At 40.6% G+C, this 27,965-nt stretch overlaps 1 protein-coding gene across 1 annotated transcript in view; it reads left to right on the plus strand.

The window, feature by feature from the left end:
* The window catches only part of LOC146583596 (SMAD family member 3), a 30,726-nt gene extending 3,182 nt beyond the window's left edge, over window positions 1-27,544 (plus strand). The window contains exons 2-8 of the mRNA XM_085274165.1: window positions 19,393-19,586; window positions 19,919-20,053; window positions 21,237-21,362; window positions 22,203-22,415; window positions 22,615-22,752; window positions 23,592-23,736; window positions 24,816-27,544. Of these exons, the coding sequence (XP_085130291.1) occupies window positions 19,393-19,586; window positions 19,919-20,053; window positions 21,237-21,362; window positions 22,203-22,415; window positions 22,615-22,752; window positions 23,592-23,736; window positions 24,816-24,939 (1,075 nt within the window). The 3' untranslated portion in view covers window positions 24,940-27,544. The remainder of the gene's footprint in view (window positions 1-19,392; window positions 19,587-19,918; window positions 20,054-21,236; window positions 21,363-22,202; window positions 22,416-22,614; window positions 22,753-23,591; window positions 23,737-24,815) is intronic.
* The last annotated feature ends 421 nt before the right edge of the window (window positions 27,545-27,965 follow it).

The raw sequence follows: 27,965 nt of genomic DNA on the forward strand, positions 1-27,965 counted from the left end.
AGACGTAAGTAAAAGTTTAAACCTCTGTCCAAGTTCAAGCCTGACTCATTCAGCAACGAGCAGCTGTGGTACTGACCTACCCTCTTCTTTTCTCCATTGGCCCTATTAAAGTCCTGTCTTCCTGTGAGCTGTAAACTTGGGTTAGCCGAAAACACTAGTGTGTAAAGTGCATCAAGCCACTATGAGTTTCTAATCCATGAGGGAAGGATGTGTAGTGTGACAGCCTGCTGTGTGAGTGTGACAAGATGACTAACAGATGTGTGTCCTGTTGTTTACCAAGACCTGTATCTATAAACAGGAGCCAAGTTGTGTTTCCGTTATACCAGGATAAACTGGGAGCAGAGTTAAATATAGTTACAAAGTCAGTATTGGGAGGAGGTCAGGTTGGTTGGATAGGTCAACAAAACCTCAGGCTTTGAGACCAAACATGTACGTATGCTTCCTGTTTCCTAAGCGTAGTAAATGTCGTTTTTCTTTTTTCTTTTCCTGAGTTATGGCCATGATTGTTTCCTAACGTCAACCAAGATTACGTAGGCTTTTTAGCCTTAAGGAAGTAGTTACTTTACCCAGACCACATTTTTAAAGCAAACTATTACATTTCACATTTTAACCTAAATCCCTGACCTTTTGCCAACCCTAACCAGGTCACGTTTTTTTCTCTCAAACTCCAACCATAGTGGTGTCCATTCTTGAGTGGTTTTCTGTTCAGAGAAGTGACTTGTTTTGTAACTGTTTTGTGAGACACTACCACATTCCCCCCCCCCCCCCCCAATGAAAAAACTTTGTCAACCATTGCCACACAGTCAAACTTAGTGTAAACATTTAAACTTAAAGTTTTTGAGGTTGAATTTTAGGTGCAGGTAATTGGGAGGCAGTGGTTGAGCAAGTCAAAGAGTTGCAAACAGTGTAACAAAAAAATGCCATATTGATTAAAAACAATATAATCTCTTCCTGTACCTCCTTTAGAGATATATATTTATAGAAGGTATAAAAAAGGACATTGCTACCATAAGGTCACCTATTGGTTGCTTTAAACCCTTTTTGAAGCCTTTTGAGTGTTTCCTTCATTGCTATCTTGGTTGCAAAAAAAAACAAAACAGATGTGATGAGGACAGGGGGTCTAACTATGGTACTACACACTCACAGGCTACTTTGCATAAATCATGGTGAAGTATAGAAAACTCTGTTCTTGTCATCTATGACTGGGAATCCATTCATAAACTAGAGAACACCAATGTATATAATTCCATACCCTAAACTAGCTGTTACTTTGAAATTTATTATTACTACAGCGTCCTTTTTTTAAATTTGTTTTATTTGTGTTTTTTATGGATTGCATAGATTAGTCTACAAGCAAACAGTTGACCTTCACCACACACCATTTTTGCTGTTGTGAATAGGAGGATCTCTGAGACAGACCTTAGAGATGGACTGTCTTCTGTAAATACTAATGTGTGACTGTCAGTTAGGGCAACCACTAATAACTGTTGCCGTGTTGATCAATCTCTTAATGTTTTGGTTACTCAAGTAATTAAGATGATTTTTAAAATGATAGAAATAACAAAGATACACTTTGTTTGTGCAGTCCGAGTTGACACTTTCAGATAGGTTTTGTTTAGAAGCGTATAGCATATAGATTATAATAAAATAAATGAAATTAAGACAAAAAGTGTTGGTTTTTGGGAAGCTGGAATCAGATATCGGCTTGAAGTTTTTTGAAATGACCAATTATACAAGTTGTCATTGGAGGAATCAGTAGTTCCTGTAAGTACAGTATAATGTGTGAACTAATCACAAACAAAACTTGTAGAAGATACTGTGCTGCTTTTGACCTGATTGTACTTTGTGTATGATAGTTGTTGTGACAATAGGTAGACAACATCACACTAACTCAATCTGTTGTCTAGTTGTTTGTGCCAAATGTTTAATAATTATGACACAATCATGCACCTGTGCATATAGGGTCTGTCATGTGTGAACAGAGGTAACTTTTCAATGACAAAACTTAATGGGAGTTAAATATTCCTTAGAAAGACACACTCATCAAAGTTGCGTCTTCTGTGTGTGTGCTTAAAAATATATATTTGGGGTTAATGAGTTCCAACAGTTGCACACTGGCATCAAAAAGACATTGAGACATTTTCCATTGTCTTAATATCATGTGTGATACGTGTACTGTGGACAGTGAGTTTTATATTCACAGAGCCTGGGGAAGTGGATTCCTCACCTTTTATCTTAATTTTCTCTGACTTTGTGCAAGGGGTGGTGAGAGGGTTTGTCTTATGTACACACATCTCTCCTGGCACTAAGGTTACAGTCTGACTCACACTGCATGTTGGGGCAGGAGGGAGTGTAGGATCTTCAAGTTCAGATGTAAAAGATGGGATAAAATGAGAAAGACAGGGACTGGACCAAGAGTGAGAAGGACTGCATCCACACTGCTGTTTCTTTATACATCACTGTTGAAAGTACTTCAACAATACAGTTCTTGATTAAGGAAATTCATTTTGTTGACTTTTGTCAGACCATCATGTTTTCCACCTTATCAGTGTGCAGCAGTTATGTAAAGATGGCTTTGTGATCCACATCAGCAGAATTTAATCCTGAAATGTAGACTGAAAACAAACAGATTTACTTTTGCTGTATACTTGGTGTCTTTTTATATTTGCTACTTTTGGTTAATAGTCCTTCCGGTTAGTCAATAGAATTAAAGCAGTATTTATTTTTTGCCTCATTATAAAAGCTGTGGACACTTGCACTGAAAGAGAGATGTAGAGGGAAAAAAAGTGCAGAAGAGAAGTATGGAATTCCCAGTGTTGCAAGGAAGTTGTTGTTATAATGGGGAAAATGTGCTTTAATGAGGGAAGATGAGACATTAATGGGTGACCAAAAACACAGTTGACAAATGAGAAAAGTATAAAAGTAGAAGGTAACAGAAAGTCAAGGGTTGCGATGAAAGACACTGAGGAAGCAGTCTCTTTGGCAAGCTGCAGCGTCTTGAATTCTCAGGCTTATCAGAGGGAGACAGTGGTTAGTGGGATTCACACACACACACACACACACAAAAAATATACCGGCTAATAGATGAAATAGAACTGGTTTGTTTACCTTCTAGACAGCATTTGAACATCAAAAGAGATGTCTGCATGTGTCTGGATGACAGACTAGACTTCATTAAATGCACACTGACACACACTGCCAAACTCATACAGTGTGCACCTCGGCCCTGTCATGTCATTGTGCTGTTGTCATATTCAGAGTTAATTTTGTCTCATTCAAATCATCTGGTGATTTTGTAAGCGTAGGCCAGTGTCACTACAGAGGAGCAAGCATGTTGATGATCAGTCCGATGTGTCTGAGGTGGGAGCACAAAAGTGAAAACATAATGAGCCTTCGTGGTTTGGGATCTTGTCTGTTAGAGAGAGATGTGGTGCAGTTTTAAAGTGAAACAACAACAGAGCTGGTATTTGCTCATTCTTGTGCTAATTATATGAGCAGAGCAGGTAAAACTACTCTAGAAGCGTGCTAAAAGCACTTTATGGACGTGTCTTAAACAACTTTACTGCTGCACACTTTGCAAAGATGATATGGAGCTGCCAGACACCTGAGCAGAACCAGGGAGATCTTTTCATGAAATTAGCAGTCAGTATGTTGCTTCATAATAAAAGTTTGAGTGCACAGCTACCTTCCAGAATACAAAGCACGCCAGGCTACAGAATTGTGCAGTACATTTTTCCCTCCTACAAACAACCTGTCCAGAGTTCTTTGGGACTGGATTAAGTAAGACAGGTAAAATAACTAAAGCTGAATGGACTTGAGCCTCTTATGAAGGTTCTGGTTGTTCTATTCTGCACTTTAGTGTGATTGCCTGCTCAATGAAATCGCAGCACAGGGGAAACCCTAACTAAAGGGCATGAGTGTGAAAGCACCCACAGAGGTTTGTGCCTGCTAAACTTTTGTTTTGGTAGTTCCGTTCTGATTCCTCTCGTTCTCAAATAATAATTTTGTAATTTTCTGTTTATTTAGCTACTTATATTCTCACATAATCAAATCAACTGTGTGGTTTGTATAATTTCAGAACTGTAAGAAGTTCATCTTTTTTTATGCAATTAAAAATCCAACCCCGCCTCAAGGAAATCAAACTTTTTAGAAAGTTATGAGAATGAAGAACACCAAGTTTTCAAGGTAGGAAGCTGAAAGCTAAAATGACAAATGAATGTAAAACATTAGATTGATATTGTAGGCGTGATTTAACAAAATGCGTCATCACTTTGTTAAATGAGCACACACACTTTGTCATTCACTTTCATGTCAAGTATCACACCTGGGTCACCCGAGACAGTGATGTTCAACAGGACTCTGTTCAAGACGGGTCACAGAGAGTTTATGTGTGTTGTCTGTCTGTGTGTGGTTGGCGTCTCTAATGACAGTGACAAGTCTGCTTCTTCAGGATTGGGTTCAGGATTCCTGTCATTGTTTGATTTACTTGACTGAAAGGGATTGCTGCTGTGAGTCATGACTGAAGTCTGTTTGTAGACAGTAGTAACTGTGTTGTTGTGCTTACTTTGTTTGGACCTTAAAAACAAAAGAGTTTAGTGTCCTCGCTACTGTTGGACAGTAATTTCTTAGTTAAGTCACATGGTGATGTCATCCTAATATTGTTGCATTTTTGTTGAGGGTATCATTGGTTGTACAAACAATAACAGAATTTATTTAAGATCCTGATCAATTATAAGTCTAGTGTATATGCCATGCCTGAAGCTTGGTGTTCATCGTGCTTCTGTTTTCTGTTCCTTTAAAGGAAATAAACAGAATACTGACTGTAGAATTCAGGCTACTTAACCATACGTTAATAGATATAAATATATTTATGCCATTGTACATGACTCTGTGTGCGTGTGTGCATGTAGTTAGTCAGCTTAGAGGAATGCTCTTTCAGACTGCTGGGGCCTTGAGGAGGGTGTGGGCTGCTGTTTGGTTTGTGGCTTGCACCACGGGTGGAAGGGTTAGAGACACAGCTCTGCCTCGACTTGGCCCTAGCCTGTCTCACTATCTGCGGGGGAGTGCACATGCAGAAACACACACACACACACACACACAGACGTGTTCTCCAGACAACAAATGCGCCTTTGTGCTCCACTGGCCACTGCCACCACCACTGCTGCCGCTGCTGCTGCTTCAGGTGCTAGGGTAAAGCTGGGTATGTGGGGGAAGGTCAGCTGATTGGAAGGAGTAGGGGTTTTTAAGCAGGGAGAGGAAGTACAGGTGAAAGTCATAAAATACAGAAATTACGCAATGACTTTTCAAGGAGGTTGTGTGATAAGTGTTTCTTACTGAAGTTGCCATAGTCGTTCAGGACTTGCTGAAAACACAAGAAACAGGAAAGAAACATGAGTCTTTCTTGGCCACAGGGCCACAATTTGTAAGGTTTGATAGGCTGAAACATTTTATCACGATAAGCGGTGACTGTGAGGTCTTCTTACACTTTACTGTCAATGACACCTGAAATAGTGACACGAGAAACTTTGGGCAGAAACATGATAAGAAATGCTTTAGATATTGTATCGTGTGTCTAGATGGATATATTATGCTATAATTGTACCAAGTGTTGGGAAATGATTATATGTCTTGATGCATTCTCAATCATCCAGGAAAGTAAATCTCCAAAAGTTGGTTCTGTTCATCTGTAGCGTTTTGTGGGAGAAATGTTTCGTCACTCATCCAAGTGACTTCTTCAGTCTCAGCTGACTGCAGTTTTCCCCAATCTTATAAACAGTACATTTGCATAATGACTGAAACCAGTCCACTGATGGAACAATGGGCTGGGAGGTCAGTTCCTTAATCTTAATTATGCAAATTCTCATGACCATTGATCAACAACCACTGACCAAAACCCACTGATCAATGGCCATGAGTACCATTCACAGAGAGTTGGGGAATGGCTGCAATCACAGCATTGTGAGATGGCGAAAGATGTACCCTTAGGGCCCCTCCTCGATTCAGAGATGGACTTTCCCTTTTCACGTAAATGGCCTCCTTGACTCCGCGCTCAAACCAGCGTTCCTCCCTGTCCAAGATGTGTACATCCTCATCCTTGAAATAGTGTCCACTGGCCTGTAGGTGTAAATAGACTGCAGAGTCCTGGCCTGACGAGGTAGCTCTTCTGTGTGGGTGAAGAATTTGTCTGACAGACAGCTCACCCAAACAGAGACAAAACATCCTTGCTAAAGGGAATTTTGCTGTCACACTGAGACAAATCCCGCTAGTGGAGCTGATCACAGCCACAGAAACAGCAATTTGCAACAACAATATTGCAGAAGTGGAAGCAGAGCAACTATGGAAAGTTTCGGCCTGTCTCAGCAATGCAAAGCCCCCAGCATCCAACATCACCATGGAGGAGAGGAAGGCACTCACATCACTTAGTGATGACAACAACATTATCATCCTTCCGGCAGACAAGGGTAGGTGCACAGTATTGCTAAACCAGAAAGACTATCATGAGAAAATTTTGTCACTACTCAGTGATGAAAATGCTTATGAGCCCCTGAAACGAGACCCAGGAAGTGGCTACAGGAAGAGGGTGATAGACTATCTGAAGCAGTTGGAACAAGACAAGGCTATTGACCGGACCTCATACCACAGGCTATCCGGTTGTTCAGTCTGACGTCACTAGCCGTGTCTGGGTCTAAACTCCGCTGCAGGTCCATATATCAAACGATCACTATGGCATTACTGAGAGTCGAAAAACTGTCTAAAGTCTTTCATCTTTAATAAAATGATCAGCGTTCTGCTCTACCAGGTGTAACAATTGAGTTTAACATCTAGGCATCCATGAAAACGGAATTTATGACATTTAACGGAGTTAGAAGTTAGCAGGGAGTTAGCTCGCTAGCTTCTATCTAAATACAATATAGCATGTCCTGACTGTGGGGTTTTGGAAACAAATTAAAACGTACAGCTCTGTTATCACTTCCAGCATAAATGAAGACAGAAAACTAAACAGCAGTGACGTTTGTAGGGTTACTGAAGTTGGGCTAGCTGGTATATAATGATGTGCTACGTGACTGCTAGCGACACAGCATAATGTTAGCATAATATAAACAAGCTAACTTTTTTTCCACTCGATAAAAGTTACCGTGAGTGTTCTCGGTGGTCAGGAACAAATGTAATCGCATGGCAGGATGCTTTAAAAGGACCAAACTTCAGCCAGGAGAACAACTGAGATAATCCATCCACAATACGAGGTTAGTCATTCATATACTGCTGCATGGGCTGGGCTGTAGTTACATCCCAAGGTTTTAAAAACTGAGCTTAAATAAATGATTAGCGGTAATAAAAGCCGAGGGAGGTCAACAGGGATCACTGATTGTTTTAGGAGCTTTTTGAGATTAAATAGAAGAAAATACATAACATTAAACATGTTAACAACACAAAAGCCATATTAAACCAGACTACTTTAGACCCGGAAGTAAGATTCGTTGTGTCATCACTGAACAACCGGATACCCAGGGGAGTCCACACCAAGTCTGTATGGTTTACTGAAAATACATAAACAGGGTGCACCTTTAAGACCGACTGTCTGCATGATCGACTCTGTCACCTATAACATCTCCAAGTTTCTGCCTTCCATCCTCAACCCGCTGGTGGGCAGCTCTGAACACCAAATCCAGAACAACCTGGACTTTGTTGAGAAGGTGAGAGATGTCATCATGGAGGCAGATGAAACCATGGTCTTGTACGACGTTACATCTCTCTTCACTTGCATCCCAGTCACGGAAGCGTTGGAGGTAGTCTGTAAGAGATTACAGGATGACACCAACCTCAGCAACAGGACCACTCTCAGCATCGACCAAGTGTGTTTGCTTTTGGAACTGTGTCTTCATTTCACCTACTTCACATACAAGGGTCAGTTCTACAGGCAGAAACATGAGTGTGCCATGGGCTCCCCAGTTTCACCCATTGTGGCCAATTTGTACATGGAAGAAGTGGGAAAGAGGGCTTTGCTATCCTACCCTGGAACACCACCAAGCCATTGGTTCAGATATGTGGATGACACCTGGGTGAAAATCAAATCTACGCATCAAATTCACCAGGGAGGATATGAAAAGTGGCAGGTTAGCCTTCTTAGACTGTGAGATTTCCATCAGTAATGGGGGACATCTAAAAGCTGATGTGTACCGTAAACCTACACATACGGATCGGTATCTAAGGTTTGACTCTCATCATCCACTGGCGTACAAACTGGGTGTCATTACGACGCTACAATACAGAGCGAACACCATCCCCACTGACACAGCGGCCAGGGAGGCAGAAGAACACCACATCAAGAAGGCCCTGAGTAAATGTGGTTATCCCAGCTGGACATTTGTCAAAGCTGGAAAGGCACCTAAAGAAAGCTCCAGCCGATCCAGGAGAGAAGGACAACCGCTGCCCAAGCGAAAACCTGTAGTGATCCTGTATGTATCAGGAGTATCAGAGCAGTTGAGACGCATTTTTTCTAAAAGTCTCTGTGGCTTTTAAACCCCCAAAACACGCTGCGCCAAAAACTGGTCCACCCCAAGGATCGGATCCCCCGACACAAACTGAGTAACATAGTGTACGCTGTTAAGTGCCAAGAGGATTGCCAGGATTTATACATCGGGGAAACCAAACAACCTCTGGCGAAGCGGATGGCACAACACAGAAGAGCTACCTCGTCAGGCCAGGACTCTGCAGTCTGTTTACATCTACAGGCCAGCGGGCACTCTTTCAAGGATGAGGATGTACACATCTTGGACAGGGAGGAACGCTGGTTTGAGCACGGAGTCAAGGAGGCCATTTACGTGAAAAGGGAAAGACCATCTCTGAATCGAGGAGGGGGCCTAAGGGTACATCTTTCGCCATCTTACAATGAATTCTAATCGAAAGCCTAATAAAGAATAAGCAGTCAGGATAACAGACAAATATCCAGCATCTTTTAAACAATTCTGACATGTATGAATTCGAGCACACAGGTTTCTAACTTTGGCGAGGAAAGCATCCAGGGTTCACGGCACACACATGCACCGTAATGACCTTAATTTATCTTAGTTACCCAGTTCTGAGCTTTAATTATATCATCATTTGGATTTTTGCCACTGAAGAATCAACAAGTTAAGGTCAGTTGTGAAATTTGTGAATTTTTTTTATAGTGGAAATTTCTCTTTGAGGGATATCAGGCTGACACAGCATGGGGGTATGTTTTTAAGAATAAACATTAATTTTTCATGAGAGGTAAACCAGCCTACACTCTGCCCTTCCCTACGAAAAAATGCAACTAGACTGTAGAGAGAAATTTATTGATGACTTGCATCTGGAATATTCTCTGTAATTCATCATCATGCTTCAGAAAGAGAGAGACATACTGCTCTGCTCATTGACTGTTTGCAGTAAAACTAATGGCTCCCAGTCCTCCATTGTCTCCCCAGATTTTTGGAGTCCAGACTCTGTTATTTGTCGTCTAGCCCTGCCAGTCGTTTGTCTGCTGGTTTTGTATTTCACTTTAGGCCCTCCTTCACTGGTCCCAGCACACTTCAGCCCTATGATATCACCTATGGGCCAGACACCCCCTCCTTTCCTCCTTCCTCCACCTTTGTTAGAAATAGAGAAGTCTGATGGCTTTTCCAGAGAGAGTGGGAGGTTGGTGTGTGTCTTTGTGTGTTTTTCCGCCCGAGCCTCATCACTGCTGGACTGCTGCAAGTCCATATATGTTTAGACATCAGTGATTAAATGTATGTAAACTAAAGCATTTGGATGAAGACAAACTCAACTCAAGAAAAAGGTCATTTACAGCAATTTCTGATTGTTCACTTAATTGTTTAGGCTATAAAATGTCTTGTTTTGTAGCTCAAACCACTTTGCAAAACATGAAAGTTACCAGACTTTACAACCCATGAATGTTCAGAGACTTAGCTTGAAACTGAAATAACTGGTCAGCTATGAAATTAGTTAGCTAACACATTTCTATTTGTTGACTAAAAAATTATTATTTCAGCTGTACTAAGTACACTATTTAATTCAATTAAATTTTATTTATATAGCGCCAAATCACAACATAAGTCGCCTCAAGGCGCTTCATAGATGCAGAGAAAAACCCAACAATCATATGACCCCCTATGAGCAAGCACTTTGGCAACAGTGGGAAGGAAAAACTCCCTTTTAACAGGAAGAAACCTCCGGCAGAACCAGGCTCAGGGAGGGGCGGCCATCTGCTGCGACCGGTTGGGGTGAGAGAAGGAAGACAGGATAAAAGACATGCTGTGGAAGGGAGACAGAGGTTAATAACAGATTTAGTCTTGATTTAAAAAAAACAAAAAAAACCATGGTGAAATCTGTTTCTGTAGTTTTTTTTTTTTTTAAATTTGCAGCTGACAGTTGTTTTAGCAAACCAGAATAGATTAACCAACCACAGAAAGTATTATGTGGCAAGTAGGGTCAGATGATATCAGGATATGTAAAGTAAAATAAGGAAAACTTTTTGCAGAAGTGTTGCAATACCTCTAATGTCGACACAGTTCACATGGTTGCATATATTGTGTTTATCTGGATGATTAGAGCATATCCACTACTGGAGAGATTGGGACTTAATTATCCCAGTCCAAATTTGAAATATCTTCCATGTGAACACTGGAGGTTGTTGCATTATTGCTGATGTGGAGATGGTGGCAGAGAAACTGGGCATCTCAGTTATACATGAACTTCTCTTCCAAACTCTACAGTGATCCAGAATCGCTGCTTTTCTTACTTTATAATATTGCCTGCCCCGGTCATGTTGTGAGCTGTATTTTTAGCAGTTGGCATAAGTTTTTCAGGACATTAGTAACCACACTCTCAAGGAATACCATTGTGCACATGTGGGCTTGTAGTTCAAACAAGTATATTAGTGAACTAGCAATATGTCTGTGAAGGTTCTCAGTCATCCAGGTCATCGTAGTCAAAGGAGCTTGCAAAGAAAAGCGTCTGGACTTCTTTAAGTTACTTGAAGATGTTTCACCTCTCATCCGAGAAGCTTCTTCAGTTCTAAGGTCAAATGGTGGAGAGTCCCAGATATAAACCTAGTGGGAGTATCCCCCCACAGAGGGACAAAGGACCCCCTGATGATCATCTAATCGTCTGAGCCAAGGTGTGAAACTGGGTGTGGGTCCCAATCAGCCAGAGTTTCGGGTGAACTAGCAATTTAGAAATTTGTTATTCTGGATGATCCTTCGTGGATTATTTAATTTTCTTTCAGTTATCTAAAAGATAATGCTGCATTCTCCCTCGTATCGGCTGGCATTGGCCAAGGAAGACAAAGAGACTTTACAAAGAGGTTGGTTGCAGAGACAGTCCAGATTGTAACCAACTTTATTTTCCCAGTTGTGTTATGCTGTTGACTCTGTGTGATTCTGCAGTTTCAGATCCTTAAACTGTTGGGATAGTGAAGGATTAATCTGTGATGACGCTTGCACAGAAACAGCTACTACAGGGAAAAGCAAATTAAACAATTTTTCGCTTCATCACAGGGCTAACAAAAAATTATTTAAAGGTCACAGACTGCTGAGTTAGTCGTGTCTAACCGAAGGTAGAATTGGTGAATGATTTGTCTCTTTACATGTTGTTGTTGTTGTTGTTGGAAGGCACCAGCCTCTGCTAAATGTCACCAGATTGTAGCCCTGTTGGTCGGGGTTCAACAGACTAGCCACAGACTTTATGAACGGCACAAAGGCCATATCAGCCCAATAGCCCCTCACCCCCACCGCCCTCATCCCGCACTCAGCACTGCAATGGAGGCTGTGAGATCAGGATAGTGGGACAGACGGAGGAGAAGGAAAGGGGGGGTTTAGGGGTTCAGTCACAGACACTCTGAGCTACCCTGAGCTGTTGAGATGGTCTGGCAGACCTGTTGTGCAGCTGCAGCCCTCCTTTCTTTATCCATCACCCACTTTGTCCTCTACCCTTGCATGCTTTTAAAGGACAGACTGTGACTGATCCTGATCTTTGTGATGTGTTTGCAGGCACCTTAAAATGGTGAAAATATTCTACTTTTAAAGTTAAACATGCAAGTTTAGTTACATAGTTAATAACCAGCATTGGATGAGAACAATTTTTTCTCCAAGGCCTTCAGTTTCTAACTGTATGTGCTGGCATCTTCTTAGCGAGGTAAGGCTTTCAGTAAGAGAGTAAAAAAAGTCCATGTTAAGCCCACAAGGAAGGCGTGTGTGTGTTCAACACTTCTCGGACTGTTGCCAGCCTGGACACACACACAGTGTATATGTTTGTGTCTCTGAGCGTAACTGGGTATGCCTCAGGGTGTTTGTTTTGCCCCCTCCCCCTTCCCCAGCTTAGTGAAGCTCAATCTGCTCTGTCTGAGTCAGCCAAAAGCGCACATATTCAAAATTTATGTATGTACTAACCTTCACAGCCACTAACATCTGCTTATATATTTTTTTTATTTCACTACTTTTGCTACACTGGCAAATGCTAAATTAATGCATACTTCAAATGTAAAGTTACCTTAATTATTTTATATCCCTTCTGTTCTTACATTTCTCTGTACGTGTGTCCATCTGTGGAGCTCTACCATTCACGCAAACATACATGCTGGATGGATGTAAAGCTCATGTTCAGTCTCAGCTTTGGATCATGAGCCAAAATGATGTTGACACATTTACCCCTCTGGCAAAAATCTATACCTATTTATCCCTTTATTTTTAGACATCAGTTCCGGTCTATATTCTGAGATCAACATCAGCTTGCATGAAAAAACACAAATATTGCCCCAGATTTCATGGGGCAATATTTGGGGCAGGCGAACTGTAGGCAAAGGAAGAATACATATGGATCTGAATCACTTTATTTTAAATTTTGTGCTCCAGGATTGGCCTTGCTGAAGGAAATGCTCCCCCTCTGAAGTTAACTTTCAGCTGAATTTAGTTTTCTTTTTAGATAATTGAATTATTACACAGCCAATGTTTTTTTTTTTTTTTTTTTTTTTTTTTTTAAAAACCAAAAATCCATTATAATTTTTTCATTGTACTTCCTTCAATAGAAACCTGATTTGAGGATTTTCTTGATTATGTTATGTAACAGCAAAATATACACCCACTGGTTTTATTTGATTTTTTAAAAAGAGTTATCTAATACTTAATGTAGTTGATAGATTTAAGAAATCTTAGCCATTTTTAACAAAATTTTATTTAAAATTTAAGGTCAAATTAACCTGTAGAGCTAGAACTTGATAACCAGGCCAATCAATCATGGCTTTTCAGGGGTAGGCAACTCCAGGCCTCAAGTGCCGGTGTCCTGCAGGTTTTAGATGTGTCCTTGATCAAACACAGCTGATTCAAATGGCTAAATTACCTCCTCAACATGTCTTGAAGTTCTCCAGGGGGCTGGTAATGAACTAATCATTTGATTCAGGTGTGTTGACACAGGGTGAGATCTAAAACCTGCAGGACACCGGCACTCGAGGCCTGGCGTTGCCTACCCCTGGTTTATAGCATTATGGTATTGGATATACTGTAAAAATAGAATTATGTTGTGATATATTGTTAAATGTGACTCCCCTAGCTTTGGATGCATTCACTGTCAATAATGCTATTCATTCATTTTAAGTGCCCATGTTCACTTTTTCAATTCACATTTTGGTTTTGTAGATAAAATCAGTCAGTGCTGATTTGATTAGTTTCTGATCCTGTAGAGAGAAGCTGAAGAGTGAAAAATGTCCTGTATAAAGTCTTGAAGGCCCCACCCATGGACTTCAGATCTTCAGTTTGGAACACACACGCAGAGGTCAGCCCAGCTGGGAATTTGGGGTCATGATTATTCTCCCCTCAGCTACCTCCTGCCTCATGTCTGGAGTATTTTGAGGTCCAGATCATTTTTTTTTTCTTCAATATCTGAGGTTGGCTGTTTAAATAGAGCTACTACTGCCACTAAACAACAAACTGAGGCTTGATGGTTTCACAGGAGTGGTTTTTGCTGTCAGAGCAGGGTTTCTCATTTGTCTCATTCAGTGGGCCATCGTAAATCTCTGAAGTGAGTCACTCTCATTGAGCAGGATATAATGTGTCTTGACTTGTCTCATACGCAATACTGTCTGTTGCTGATAGCGTTGGTTTACGTTTAAATCATACAAACACCTTTGTAGGAGAGTTAGTTGACCTTGCCTGTCAGCAGTGCAGAGTAATGATCTAATGCTTGTTTACCCTCAGTTGTTCATCTGCTAAAGAAGAGTTTGCTGATCCTATTCGCTGACCTTTGTTCAAGTAAAATTCAACCTGGATCCCTTGTTTATTGTTAATAATTTATATAAAAACTGTGGAATGTGAGCTTTTTGTTCCGGGTTTAGAAGAAGCGAAAGGGTTGAGAACCACAGAGTTGAGCTCAGTAGCTATCGTGGACTAAATGATTCATCACAGTTTGAAGTACACTGACTGTGATTTGGTGCTCTCCCACATGTATAACCTATCTGACTTACTCTTCATGCAGAAACTGGGTGATAAACTCTCTGGTGTAGTAATAGAGATAGTGAGAGCTGTGCCCATATAAGTAATTCACTGATTAATTTGGTAATTAAACAGCAGATCAGGTGACAAAGAAATTACTTTCTTTTATGTGGAAATTGATGTTAGACATAGATATAATCATTTATGATGTAATGGACTATAATGATGTGGTGAGTGTGGTGTTTGGCTGAGGTGCAGCTCTGCATAGACTGTTTGTGGCAAAGAGAAAAAACATTGGGGAGTTTATTTCTTAATTTACAGCCTGTAACAGCAAGAGGGCATCAAGTCTCAGTTAATGTTGTTGATGGGTAGCAAAGATTGATGCAAACTAACGTGATTAGTGGATATACACTATCAGTCAAAAGTCTGGACACGCCTTCTCATTTAATGTTTTTTTTATTTATTTTTATTAGTTTCTACATTATAGATGCGTACTAAAGACACCAAATGTATGAAGCAAGATATATGGAATTATGTAGCAAAGAAAAAATTGATTAACTCTAAAAATGCCGTATATTTTATATCTTCAAAGTAGCAGCCCTTTGCTTTGTTGACAGTGCTGCAAACCTTTGGCGGACTCTCAATGACCTTCATGATGTAGTCACCTGAAATGGGTTTTCACTTCACAGGTGTGCCTTGTCAGGGTTTATTTGTGGAATTTCTTGCCTTCTTAATGGAGTTGGGAACATCAGTTGTGTGTTGTGCAGAAGTCAGGTTGGTAAACAGCTGACAGCCCTATTTGACAAGTGCAAGAATCCCTGTTATGGCCAGAACCAATCAGCCATTTCAGGTGACTACCTCATGAAGCACATTGAGAGAATGCCAAGAGTGTGCAAAGCAGTAATCAAAGCTTTTGACTGGCAGTGTAGGTGGGCAGAAACTTGACAAGTGAAACAGCATCAACTCACAACTACTGCCAGATATGGTTTAGTATTACTCTTTTAAATCTCTTGCTTCATTTTTCTTTGAGGTGTATTTGTATGTATTTGTAAAACAGCTGGCAGCAGTAGTAGGTTCATACATTTCAGTTACTAACTAAACAGTTGTAGCTTCTGTATTAGGAAAAAAAATTCCCCAGTGCCTGAGTATGCTTGAGTAGGAGGTCAACTTAGACCAGGATGGACTTGGCACAAACTTTGATCTGCATCTGATTTCAGTTCTTGGTTGGGAGGTGTTGAGGCTCCTGTCAACAAATCGTGCATTTTTAAATGAGAGGTCTCGGGCCTAGGTGGGAGATAATTGTCCTGGTTATCCAGGCTGATTTGCCCTGTGTCTTATTGAGCAGAGGAGAGTTCAATATGAATCTCTTTCTCCGGCCTCTGTGAATGTAAGTTGTGATTACACATTTCTAGTACATATGTGCCCACTCCAGGTCAGGGATGAGTTACTACTACAGATGGAGGAGTTGGGGTATCTTAGGGTCTTGTTCACAAAAGAGGGGAGAGTGGTGCTTGAGATTGACAGAAAGATTGGAGCGATGCTGTATCAGTTTCGTTATGGTGAAGAGAAAGATGAGCATAAAAATGAACCTGTTGATTTACTGGTCAGTCTATGCCTCAACTGTGGTCACAAGCTCTTAGTAACTGAAAGAACAAGGTCGTGGATCCAAGCTTCAGAAATGGGTGTCCTTTAAAGGTGGCAGGGCTCTCCCTTAGTGACCCATTGAAGAGCTCGGTCATTCGGCTCAGCGTAAAACAGCTGCTCCTCCACATTAAAAGAACCCAGTTGAGGTGGTATGGGCCTCTGGTAGGATGCCTCCTACTGGTGGTCAGTGCTGGGAGAAAAGTTATTTAGTGGCACATGTAACAACCACAAGATCATCATCTCAACACAAATCAGCAATTGCACTGTCTATAGCAGTAGGAAAATCTATGTTACACGTCTAAATAAAACTGGTTAGTTTATACAACATTGTATCATCCAGCCTTTTAACTTCAGGGTGCTAAATCAGGATGACGTAGAGCCATAAAAAAGTGTTATTCCTACACCAAAAGCCATGTGCACTTTAAATATAGAGTAGAAGCCAGTGTTAAAAGTTATATTAAGGGTGTTTTCACAGCTATAGTTTGTTTACTCTGGTTTTAATCAGTTGATGAGTTTGTGAACTTGTAGCTTTTCCTTATGATTTGGTTTGTTTTCACACAAGAAAATTCCAAGTGGACTCCAAGCAAACCAAAATGTGTCACTACAGACCGCCTGAAAATGTTCGGCATGCTTATTGGCCAGATGTGAGCACTAGTGTTTTTTCACAAAAGACATAGAATTAAACTATGAGCTGGCATGCTAAGTTTTTCATTATGTCTCTCAGTAATGACTAAAAGCCTGCTTGACATTTTCTTCTTGTCCTGACTTTTATTACTTCACTCCTTTTTTCTTTCTGGTTTATAAACTGTTGCTTTTGTAACTGTTTATAAACCGTGTCCATGGACTCACAATGTCCATGTCACTGAGACATTGTTCAGCACATATATATACTATAAATCAAATAACTTCAACTGACTATTAGTTAATGCCTGCCTATACATAGGTGATGTCACTTGTAATTACTGCAGTATAAAGTCATATACCCTTTTCCTGGTTGAAGTTATTACTGTGGCTGATATATTATTATACATTATAACTATTTTCTTATTTAAAAAAAAACCCAAACAAAACTGAATGGAAACGGGGACAGTAAGTAGGGCACCAAATGACCAGTAGATTTTGTATGTCTGTCTGAGCCCACACAGTCCCACCCACCCAGTAGCAGACATACCAGTGACATCACATCAGCCCTCTCTCACGATTCAACACATCCACAGTGAAAAATGTCACATTCACGTGCCTACATGTGAATGTGGTTTCCTTGTAGATGCACTTTCCATGCATTTCCTTCATGTCATCATCACTGTTGGTTAATTTACAGTGATTCACTATTTCAGCATAAGCTCTGTGTAACATTAAGTTTTTCCCAAGTTGTTTATTGAATGAGGGTGCGTGGTTAAGTTGTTTAATAGAGGTCTAACAGCAGTCTAAGTGACTTCTTGATGCGTGGCTTTATGCAGTATGGTAAAAGGAAGCAGCCACAATAAGTCATGACAATAAATGCCAACACAGGAAAACCGCAAAAGAAAAGAGGAACTGTGTTTGCAAGCAGACCCCCATAGAATCAAGATTATGCAAAATCTGGCTTAACATTACTATAGATTGCTATATAGCTTTGATAAACAGGTTCTTTCAGCTGCTCTCTTGTTCAGGGGTTGCTCCAGCACACTTGAATTGGCAGATCTTTACACCGGATGCTTTTCTGGTCACAATCCTGCCGGGGATAGATTCCTCCAAAAAGGGGATCTTTTACATGTTGGGTGTTAAACAGTGCACTGTGGAGTCACCCACTATAGATCTTGTTGACTAAATGAAAACTGGTATATTCAGAAAGCAATATTGAACAAATGGTTTTCTATTCAATTTGCATAGTAACCCAGAGATCTTTGTTTGCTGTTTAAATTGCCAGGTCTTTGTAATTTTCTATGTTTAATTCTCAACACTTTTTAAAAATAAAGTTTTAGAAGTTATTTGATCAGACATTTGCTTCGTTTCATAGCTCTCGACTTCTGCATGGGAAACAATAAAAGCTTCTGTCGTTGCTTTCCCAGTTCCAGTATGATACCAGTATCTTGGTTTTGGGTATCTGCCAATACACACCACATCACACCATACACCATTCACTTGCCCGATGTGCCGTGGTTGACCTAGATGAGGCTCAACTGAGCTTTCCGCAGTTGGGCGTGGCCTTGTTTTTATTTAGAGAGTCATATTTGTCCTTCTAAAGGGCTTTATCTTAAGCCTTTGACCCTTACTCTGTGTGAGAGAGTGAGTGGGTGGGACACAGAAAATGAGGGGACGTATGTGACTGTTGCCTCTTGCGTAAGATGTTGTGCAGGGTTTTTTAGTTTTGTTTTGGAGGTTTTTTTTGTTTGTTTGTTTTTTTCCCCTCTGTCAAGGGTTATTGTGCTCCAAGATTACAGCCTTTAACCTTATTATGACAGTCCACAATGTCAAACTGTCGCTCATTACTATCTGCCGGCCTAAATCATCATCCTGCCAGAAGCATGCCAGATGAGTGCAGATGTTATACAACACAATGAAATTCCTTTTAAACATACTGTAATGTCATTGCCGATTGTTTATTATTAGACATGACCTCATATCGCCTCTGCACTAACAGCTGGGACCCTCGTCATGGGGAAGTAGTTGCATAGCACAGTAGTGAGCACCAAATCCAGCATTTGATAACATTTAGAGGACAGAGCAGCGTACAGTGAATTTTTGCTTGAAAACCAGTTTAAAAAAAGAAGAAATATATTTTAGTTGTTCAGGACTGTCAAGGCAAAGACTGTATACCCATAATTTGGATATCATCAAGTACCAAAAATACTGTAACAATTAATCAAAAGGAGCGGTGTCACACAATTACTACTTGATGACAACAATGGATGAGAATATTTAATTTTAGGTTCATGAATTTGTTTTTATAAACAAAAGGTCACAGCAGGGGAAGGGACAGGTGGATCAAACCGTAACCAGCCTCAGAGTGGTAGTACCGACATAGCCCTTTCAGAAAAATGACATCAGAGCCAGATGCTATCAAGAAACAAATTCAGCAGTTCTTCTTTTTAGTAACTATTCTATTTTCTGTTTTCAGTTGGAGGTTTCAGATATTTTTCTGCTGGCAAGTATAAGGTCGTGCCCAGGCACACTTCCCTCTCATTTTAGTCACAACACACACTCTGACACGCAGCAGAAAACAATATAAGCCTACACAAAAAGAAAAAAAAAAGCGGTGGATAACTGGAAAGTCAAACCAAATGTCTCAAACTTATGCTTCTTCCTCTTCGTGTATTTACAGATCTTTGGATGGCCGTCTTCAAGTTTCCCACAGAAAAGGTCTGCCCCACGTCATCTACTGCCGTCTGTGGCGCTGGCCCGACCTGCAGTCCCACCACGAGCTGCGGGCGGTGGAGCTGTGCGAGTACGCCTTCCACACGAAGAAGGATGAAGTGTGTGTCAACCCATACCACTATCAGAGAGTAGAGACACCAGGTACGACAGCTCGGACAAACAGAGTTCTTTCTTTGTTCACTGTTGTGTTGTTTGAAGAAAATAGTTACGTACATTTCCAGTGTGTTCTAATGGGTCTTGGTTAGTGGAATAGGTTTTGTTTTTTTTTGTTTTTTTTTTCTCCCACTGGATGTTTTTATAGGTTTATTTGTATCCACAGGGTTTGTGAAACACCTTTCCTCTTATCAGCTGATCAACAGTTTATTAATTTCTGTTCCAATAAATATTTACTTTATCCATACATGAAATCAGTCATTGCTTTATTACTATATTCTGAGAAAAATACTTTCTGTGTGTTTGTGTCTGTTATGCAGTACTCCCACCAGTGCTGGTCCCCAGACACACAGAAATCCCCACTGAGTTCCCACCTCTGGATGACTACAGCCATTCAATCCCTGAAAACACCAACTTCCCTGCTGGCATCGAGCCCCAGAGCAACTATATACCAGGTACCAGCGTGCCTCCTAGCATGACTCACACAAAGTACCTCCTTATGGTTTATGCTTTGTGAGAACTAGTTTGTAAGGTGGGCTGTTTATGCTGTACTGAAGAGTTTGGTGAAAACTGACTGTAACAGAGAAGGAGTAGTAGTAAAGTACTTAAAATATGAGGATGATGGTGCACGCTTGTGGGTTGTTTGTCACAAAAAAGGCGGAAGTACAGCTCTTGGAAGAGACCTACCTAGTTTGTGATTGCAAAGGTGTGTGTGTGTGTGTGTGTGTGTAATTAAACTAGTTTTACTATAATTTTCCTTTTGAATCTTGAGTTGGATGAAAAGCTTTTACAACATCGTCCCAGGACAGGACCATCAAACATAGGACGTGGGGTCAGAATTGGCCTGACAAAGACTCCAATCTGGTCCTATGGAAAGCTTGGAATATGTGAAGAAGGGCACAAACATTGGACTTCCTAACTGCATTTTCATACTTTTTACACTTTTTCATACTGTTTAGGGCCTCCCCTTCTCTTTATATGGAGAGATTGGGCAGCTGCATGACTGGCCCACATAAGGTCAAAGCGTGCTTCATGTGGGCCACAATGTACAATAAGTTTGGTGTTTCTGTTTCAAGATTAAGCTTTTAACATTATAAATAAACATACAGCCACATTTATAATGTGGCTGTATGTTTATTGTCAACTGGTAGCTGTTGAAGTGTTATTGATCCTTTTGATTTACTTTTCTTTTGGCTTTTCTGTTCAAAAGTCGAGTTCTGATGTATTGTGAGAGAATTGAGAAAATGGCCTTTTGACTATGAATTTAGGAAGGGATTTACTTAAGCTGTTTTTCAACAGGTTAACGATTATTAAATTTTAAACACTTTCACTCATTCACTCACCGACTAGAACCTTCTCACTATTTAGGAAGTTCTGTGTAGGTGATTGTACGGTCACTCTTTGCGTCGTTAATTATGTTGTACTTCAGAATAATTAAAGCACAGCAGGCCAACTGTAATAATAGTAGTAACACATACTGGATTTAATCAAATTATTAAATACAAGTACTTTTGGGCTACTCTCATTCCTCATCTCTATCTGTTATTTTTCCCTCAGTGCAGCTACAATGCTTGGTTAGTGATCAGGGGCCACCAACATTTCAGTATGAGTGAGTGTTTGTGTCTTTGCTTGTCTCAGAAACACCTCCACCAGGCTACCTCAGTGAGGATGGAGAAACCAGTGATCACCAGATGACTCATAGCATGGACACAAGCTCCCCAAATCTGTCACCTAACCCAGTTTCACCCACACACAATAACTTGGGTAAGAAATGCGTGTGTCTGTTTGTGTACTTTTCTGTTTGTCTGCCTTGATTTGCAAACAAATGTTTCAGCAGCGTATCTCCCCAGTGGGAATTCTCTGTTTGGTTTAACTCATTTCTGTAAGAGGAAACCAGATGATGAAAGAAGCCTTTGTGTTCCCCGCTCACCATGTGAACTTTTGAACAGGTCAAGACACCACGCAGCCCACACTAACATCAATAACAATATCCTTGGTTTATTCTATCAAGACGGAAAAGCGCCAGGAGGCTTGGCTGGAACGCAGTTGGTGAAATAATAAAGCAACAACAGTTTCATTTGGCAGTGCTGTCCGGTTGTGTTCTGGACTTCAAAGCAAAGGACAGAATGTTTCTCAGCTGGTAGAGGGGGACAAAAAGGAGCAAATTACTAGAAACAGTTGAATTTACTGAAGAGTACCATGGACAAGTCCAACTGGGCTGCAGAATCCTTCAAGTGAGGGTTGAGTTTCCACATTTTGTCTGGTTAAAGCTTCTGGGAAACAGTGTATGGGTTTGACATTTTGTGACGCAGGCTCTCTCCGTGTTTTTGTTGGTTTTCTCTTTTTTTTTTTTCCTCTGTCTGCAGCCTCTCAGCCCTTTTCTCCATATATTTGCCTCTTCTTTGTTATCACTGCTCTTAATGTATGTTTTCTTTACCATCTGAATAATTTTCTGTCTATTAATTCTGTGATTTCTGTCTTACTATTCTACTACTTTGACTTTGAGAATACATTCAAACATTGCATTAGTTTAATTGTTCTGCACTGTATTAGCAACAGTATTGAACTCAGTTCTTTCCTTTTTGGGGTCCTCCTCTGTCTCAGACCTCCAGCCAGTGACGTATTGTGAGCCGGCCTTCTGGTGCTCTATTTCTTACTATGAGCTGAATCAGCGAGTCGGGGAGACCTTCCACGCCTCGCAGCCCTCGCTGACAGTGGACGGCTTTACGGACCCGTCCAACTCAGAGAGATTCTGCCTGGGTCTTCTGTCCAATGTCAACCGCAACGCAGCTGTGGAGCTGACACGCAGACACATTGGTAGGCCTTATGACTCCATTTGGATAATATCTCCTTTGCCTTCTCAGAACACTTTTATTCACTTGATTTCTTGAAAGACTATTGGCTTATTAACAAACATGATTACGTATTGCTTTAGACCTGTTATTCAACATTGTACTTTTAATTATTGTTGTTGCTGACTTGTTTCGGCTCTCTGCCTCTCACTCTTTACCTCAAGGTCGTGGCGTAAGACTGTATTACATTGGTGGAGAAGTGTTTGCAGAATGTCTCAGTGACAGTGCAATCTTTGTCCAGAGCCCCAACTGTAATCAACGTTATGGTTGGCATCCTGCTACAGTCTGCAAGATCCCTCCAGGTATGTGTCCAGCTAACACTGGGAGCATCGAGAGACATACAGGACAGGGAAAGGGAGTAAGACAAATGAGTAGGACGGAAGACAGTGCAATAGAGAAAGACCAAAGTTTACTTTTCACAGAATTGGCAGTTCGATCCCCAAAACTTGTGTGTGTGTGTGTGTGTGTGTGTGTGTGTGTGTGTGTGTGTGTGTGTGTGTGTGTAAATGGTTGAATGTAAAGTAATTTGGGATTGAAGTGCTATATGATTCCATTCAGTTTTCCAAAGAGAGGCAGAGGCCAATATACACAAAAACAAATTGATTGATGATTCAGAAATGATTCCCTGAGGCTCAATCATCAAATGAGGCTACAACACATCGCGTACCTCATCACCAGCCAGCCTGTCAATGTCTCCTTTGGCTAAACTGTGGTCGGGTTAAAAATAAGGTTTTTTTCCTTTCCTCACTGGTCTCTTTATTTTTACCACATAATCGGTTTGGATTGTTAAAAGCTTTCCCCAAGCACATCTGTAAATGTTAACAGTTTGTTGTCTGAAACAAGATGTTTATACAATCATTGCAGCATTTAGTTGAGTCAGTGACGCATTCAAGTACACATTCCTTTAATTTGGCTGTTTTCATCCAAGTCACTGCAATCTGATTCGGTAGGACCACGAAAGATATTTCTCCACTTTTAACACAAGTCTGTGTGGAAAGCCATCAGATTAATAATGTTAGTTTGACTACTCTCATGTAAGATAAATTTAAATTGTTTGTTTTGTAGAAGCTAGAGATCAGCTTCATCTTGATTTTTTTTTTCTAGCACCTCTAATTGATCTATTGTTTGTTGTTCTCATCAGGATGTAACCTAAAGATCTTCAACAACCAGGAGTTTGCTGCACTGCTCGCACAGTCAGTAAACCAGGGCTTCGAGGCTGTGTACCAGCTCACCAGGATGTGCACCATCCGCATGAGCTTTGTGAAGGGCTGGGGAGCCGAGTACAGGTAAGCTGCAGCTCTGAGTTAATGCTAGCCACTTTCTCGTCTCCTGTTTCTGCAACAGTGTAGCAGTGTAAAATCCATACGAGGTCTGCATGTAAACGAAGACAATAGTCACAAACAGACTGTGAATTACATCCCACAATCCACCCGCCCCCGCTCGCTGGCATGTGCACACACTGGTGAATCCGGTCAATGATGTCACAGAGCTCTCGTCTATAGAAACGGGCCCCAGTTGGCAAACCAGACTATTTTTAAGCAAACACACATGTGGTGTGTCAAAAAGAGATGTCAGACTTTCCCTCTTCCATTCCCTCCCCTTTTTCCACACAGTCTGACTCACTGATAGTAAGAAAGGAAGAGATGGAATTAAAGGCAAGCAGATGATTGGCTGAAAGTTGGCCGTGCTCAGGCGGTTTCCACAAGGGAGAAACCTTTGAGCTGGGAGTGACTGCTCAGCAGTCCTGTCCAGACCAAATGCTCACATGTGGAGACACTTAAACACAGGATTCAGGTTACTGGAGTAGCCAGGCCCTCCTTCTCTACCTCCACCTTCACCTCACTCTCACTGCCTGTTTCCATTGTTGGCTGTGTCTGTTTAACTCTTTAGTCCCTTGTGTCTGTTCACTTCTCTCTGCTGTGAGAAAAGCAGTAAAGGAAAAAATGTTATGGCCCCTTTTTTGTCTTTAGTGAGAAAAAAAAACTAAAGAAAAAGCTTAAGAAACTGCATCATTTTGTAGTTTTAGGTTTTTTTTTGCAGTTGCTGCAAGTCTTCCAAATGATTTCTTTATTTGAACTGTACAAATTCAAGAAGTATGTGTCATTGATTAGAACTACAAATACATATCTTAAGAGGTCAAAATCAATAGTTGCCGTTGTTGGTTTTTCAGTCAGTAGAATTTTTGCATTCTATCTTTAGTGACACAGTGTGTTAAAGTGTAACTCAAAGAAGCTGTGAAAGTTGTCTGTCTTACATCAACACTGTAATGAAAGCAGAGCAATGTGACTTTGTAAGTTTGCCCACACTCTTTAACAGCTGTGTCTGTTTACCTCACATCCCTTTGTGCCTCTTTGGTCTCTCCCAGGCGACAGACAGTGACCAGCACCCCCTGCTGGATCGAGCTGCACTTGAACGGGCCCCTGCAGTGGCTGGACAAGGTGCTCACACAAATGGGCTCCCCGAGTCTCCGCTGCTCCAGCGTCTCTTAGGGAGACCATTCACCTGCTCATTTCCTGTCAATGACTAGAAACACACAAACTGCACACGGACGAGAACGGCTACACAAGTACTGAAAGATGACGAACCCCCTCATTCAGCCACTGTTACTTTGTTCTTCCTCCCCACCAGCTGTCAGTAGCACTTTTTATTTACTTGTCTGTTTTGAAAGGGGCCGAGTGCATTAAAACAGTTAAATGTTAGAAGGATCTCTAAATTTGACGTCTGTAATTATCCTTTGTTACCTAAAGGACTGAAGTTATTGCTACACGAGCTTCTTCCTGTCTGGTCGTGTTTGTTTAAACATTAGTCTCATAGTTTTTACCTGTTTTGTACAGATGTTAAAGAAAACGGCTGATCCAAAAAAACATTTTAAAAAAAGATTTAATTTTTAACCATTACTTTTGAATTTGTAATGCATGTGTATGTGCATGTTAAATGCATTTTACATGATTTTGTTTCTGTTTTTGGGCATTTAATACTTTATGAAAATGTGACCCAGTCAGATGGCTTGAAAAAGAATTGTATAGTGGGAATAGTCAACCAACATTTATAAAAAATACAGCGTGAAGGAATGGGAATATATTTCTGTCTGGGTGAATAACAGGATGTTTTAGCTTCACAGTCAAACTTCAAACGGAAACAAAGGAAAGCAAAGCTTCAGTCAAACTTGCTGCCATTCAGGTGGTTCTTAATCAAGTGCTGATTTGAACTACTACCTGAATCACAGTTACATATCTCACATGTGGGATCATTCAGAGTGGTGCACTTTTATAAAATGTTGATTCTCCGGTAAAGTGTTGTTGCAGCAGCTGAGGTGGTGCTTTATCAGTGAAATGTATTCTGCACTCATTTCTGGAAGCTTTGCCAATTTATATTGTAGTGTGTCACACATGCAGACTTGAAAACATCTCACATACTGTACATTTCTGCATTGTTAAAGGGGACCGGTTATGCTTATTTCTGCTTCCAGGTTTTTATTGTTGAGCTCAGTGGTCAAAATAATCCTCATTTTTGTCACTCTGATCCTGCATCCAGCAGCTCTGGTTATGCTTTGTCAGGAGCAGACTGTTACCTCCTCTACTCTCGAGGTCACCTTTCTTCTGATTGGCTGACCTTTGCAAACTGAAGGTTTGAATAGGAGGCGCTTAAGAGCTTTCTGCTTGAGATTACCTATTGTGTGCTATTACAGGATCTGAAGTAATGGCCATGTTTAATAACAGCATGCAGCACTGTAAAGGTACGTGTGTATAACAAAAATATAAAAGGTCCCCTTTGAACTGCAGATTGAACAGACTTGTTTATGTATCTGCAGAACGCTTTGAAGTGCAAGGGGAGCAAAGGGATGCCTTTGCTTTCGCTGATATTCTCAGCCATACATAATATTGGTCTTAAAATTAGCCATGCTGACTTTGTGCACTCAGGACTGTAAAAGAACAAAAAAAAAAACCAGAATAATATACAGAAACCAATGAAAAGAGGAGATGTATGACCTTTGAGACTTTTTAGTCTATTTTGCTATCAATTAGGTTTGTAACATGATACAGTGGAAAATAACTGCTGGCAGGTCTGGGGGGGGTAGTAGCCCTTTAAATATATATATATATTTTCTTAATAATCTGTGAGGATAAGACAGTTTAAGTACAAAGCACAGCTTTTAACAAAGGGACTTGTTGAGATAAATAAGAGGCATGTAAATACCAATAGCTTCTCAAAATTCCCTTTTTCTTTTTTTTTGTCTTTTCTTTTTAGGCCTGTACATATAGTATATACGTGTGTTTTAATAATGTGGCCATTAGCCTTTATAATGTTGATCGTTTTGGAAACAGAAGAAGAAAAAAAGATCAAAAACTGAAGAAAAACAAATGTTGGGAAAAGCGATGGCAGAAATAGAAAGACAGTCAAAGCTTTAGTCCCGTTTCCTTTCAGCCACCCACTGTGATGGAAGTGGAACCATTTCCTTCTTGTTCTCTAACACTAGACAAAGACTCAGTGGGTGAGCATGAAAAATATTTTAAATCTTTGTACTGTGCTTATTTACATTGTCCAGGCTCTTGATGTTAACAGCAGCCCAGTGGTGCTAGTCTTTAACATTTTAGGGACTGAAGAGTAAACAACAAAGGCCCGAGAGTTTACCATCAACGCTGGTAGATTTTGATCTCTTTGGAATGATGATGACTTTTAAACCTGCAAACTTTAGTGGGATGGTTTCAGAAACAGTAGCATCTACCAATCTGAGACGAGCCAGCTCTTTGTAGAGCTTCTAGTGTCCTCGAATGCAGTAGTCCTGATTCTGATGGGCTCATAGTCATTGTATTTACCCGGTAGGGATTATTTTTAAAGCAAATTTGTCATTTTTATACATTCTGCTTGTGTTTAGTTTAGTTTTGTTTGTTTTTTTTATCCCCTTTGTTTAAATCTCACCCTGTAATCGCTATTATTAGTTGTGATTTCTGCTTCTGTGCTCTGAATTGGTCTTTTTAGATGTCTTGTACAAAACCCTTTTATTTTTCTCTGCTTATGAAGAGTTGATGTGATGCTTTATATTTCTGTGTATTATTGTTGTTTCGAAAATAAAATATATATCTTGTGGTGATACGTGAGCCTATGTGCTAAGTACGAAAGAAACTGAGGCTGGGTGGAACTAATCTTACATGACAAACTGCATCTTTATTTCTTGACTGTGCATAATTATTCAAACATCGGAACAAATCAACATTATGAATCACAGTTAGCTGAGTTTTGTAGTTAAACGAGATTTGCTCGCATGAAATGTACTTAAAGCCCTTTATTAACATTTCCTTCAGTGTGGGGAATTCCTTGTCTGCGGTGGATAATTTCATACTGTCTTCAGAAGCAGACAGAGACGGTAATTACAGGCCCACAGCAGCCCTCTCTTGTTTCTTTACTTACTGCTACGTTACGAGCTAATTCAAACCATAAACATTTGTGCCGTCACAGAGGCGCGGCGCGGCTTTGAACATGAAGGCAGGCTTTGTTGTTGATGCCCTCAAGGGGA

Source organism: Mchenga conophoros, linkage group LG1 (assembly GCF_057382185.1).
Source record: "Mchenga conophoros isolate Kocher_MC1m ecotype Shallow Benthic linkage group LG1, M_conophoros_male_GT1.1, whole genome shotgun sequence".
Taxonomy (NCBI): Eukaryota; Metazoa; Chordata; class Actinopteri; order Cichliformes; family Cichlidae; genus Mchenga; species Mchenga conophoros.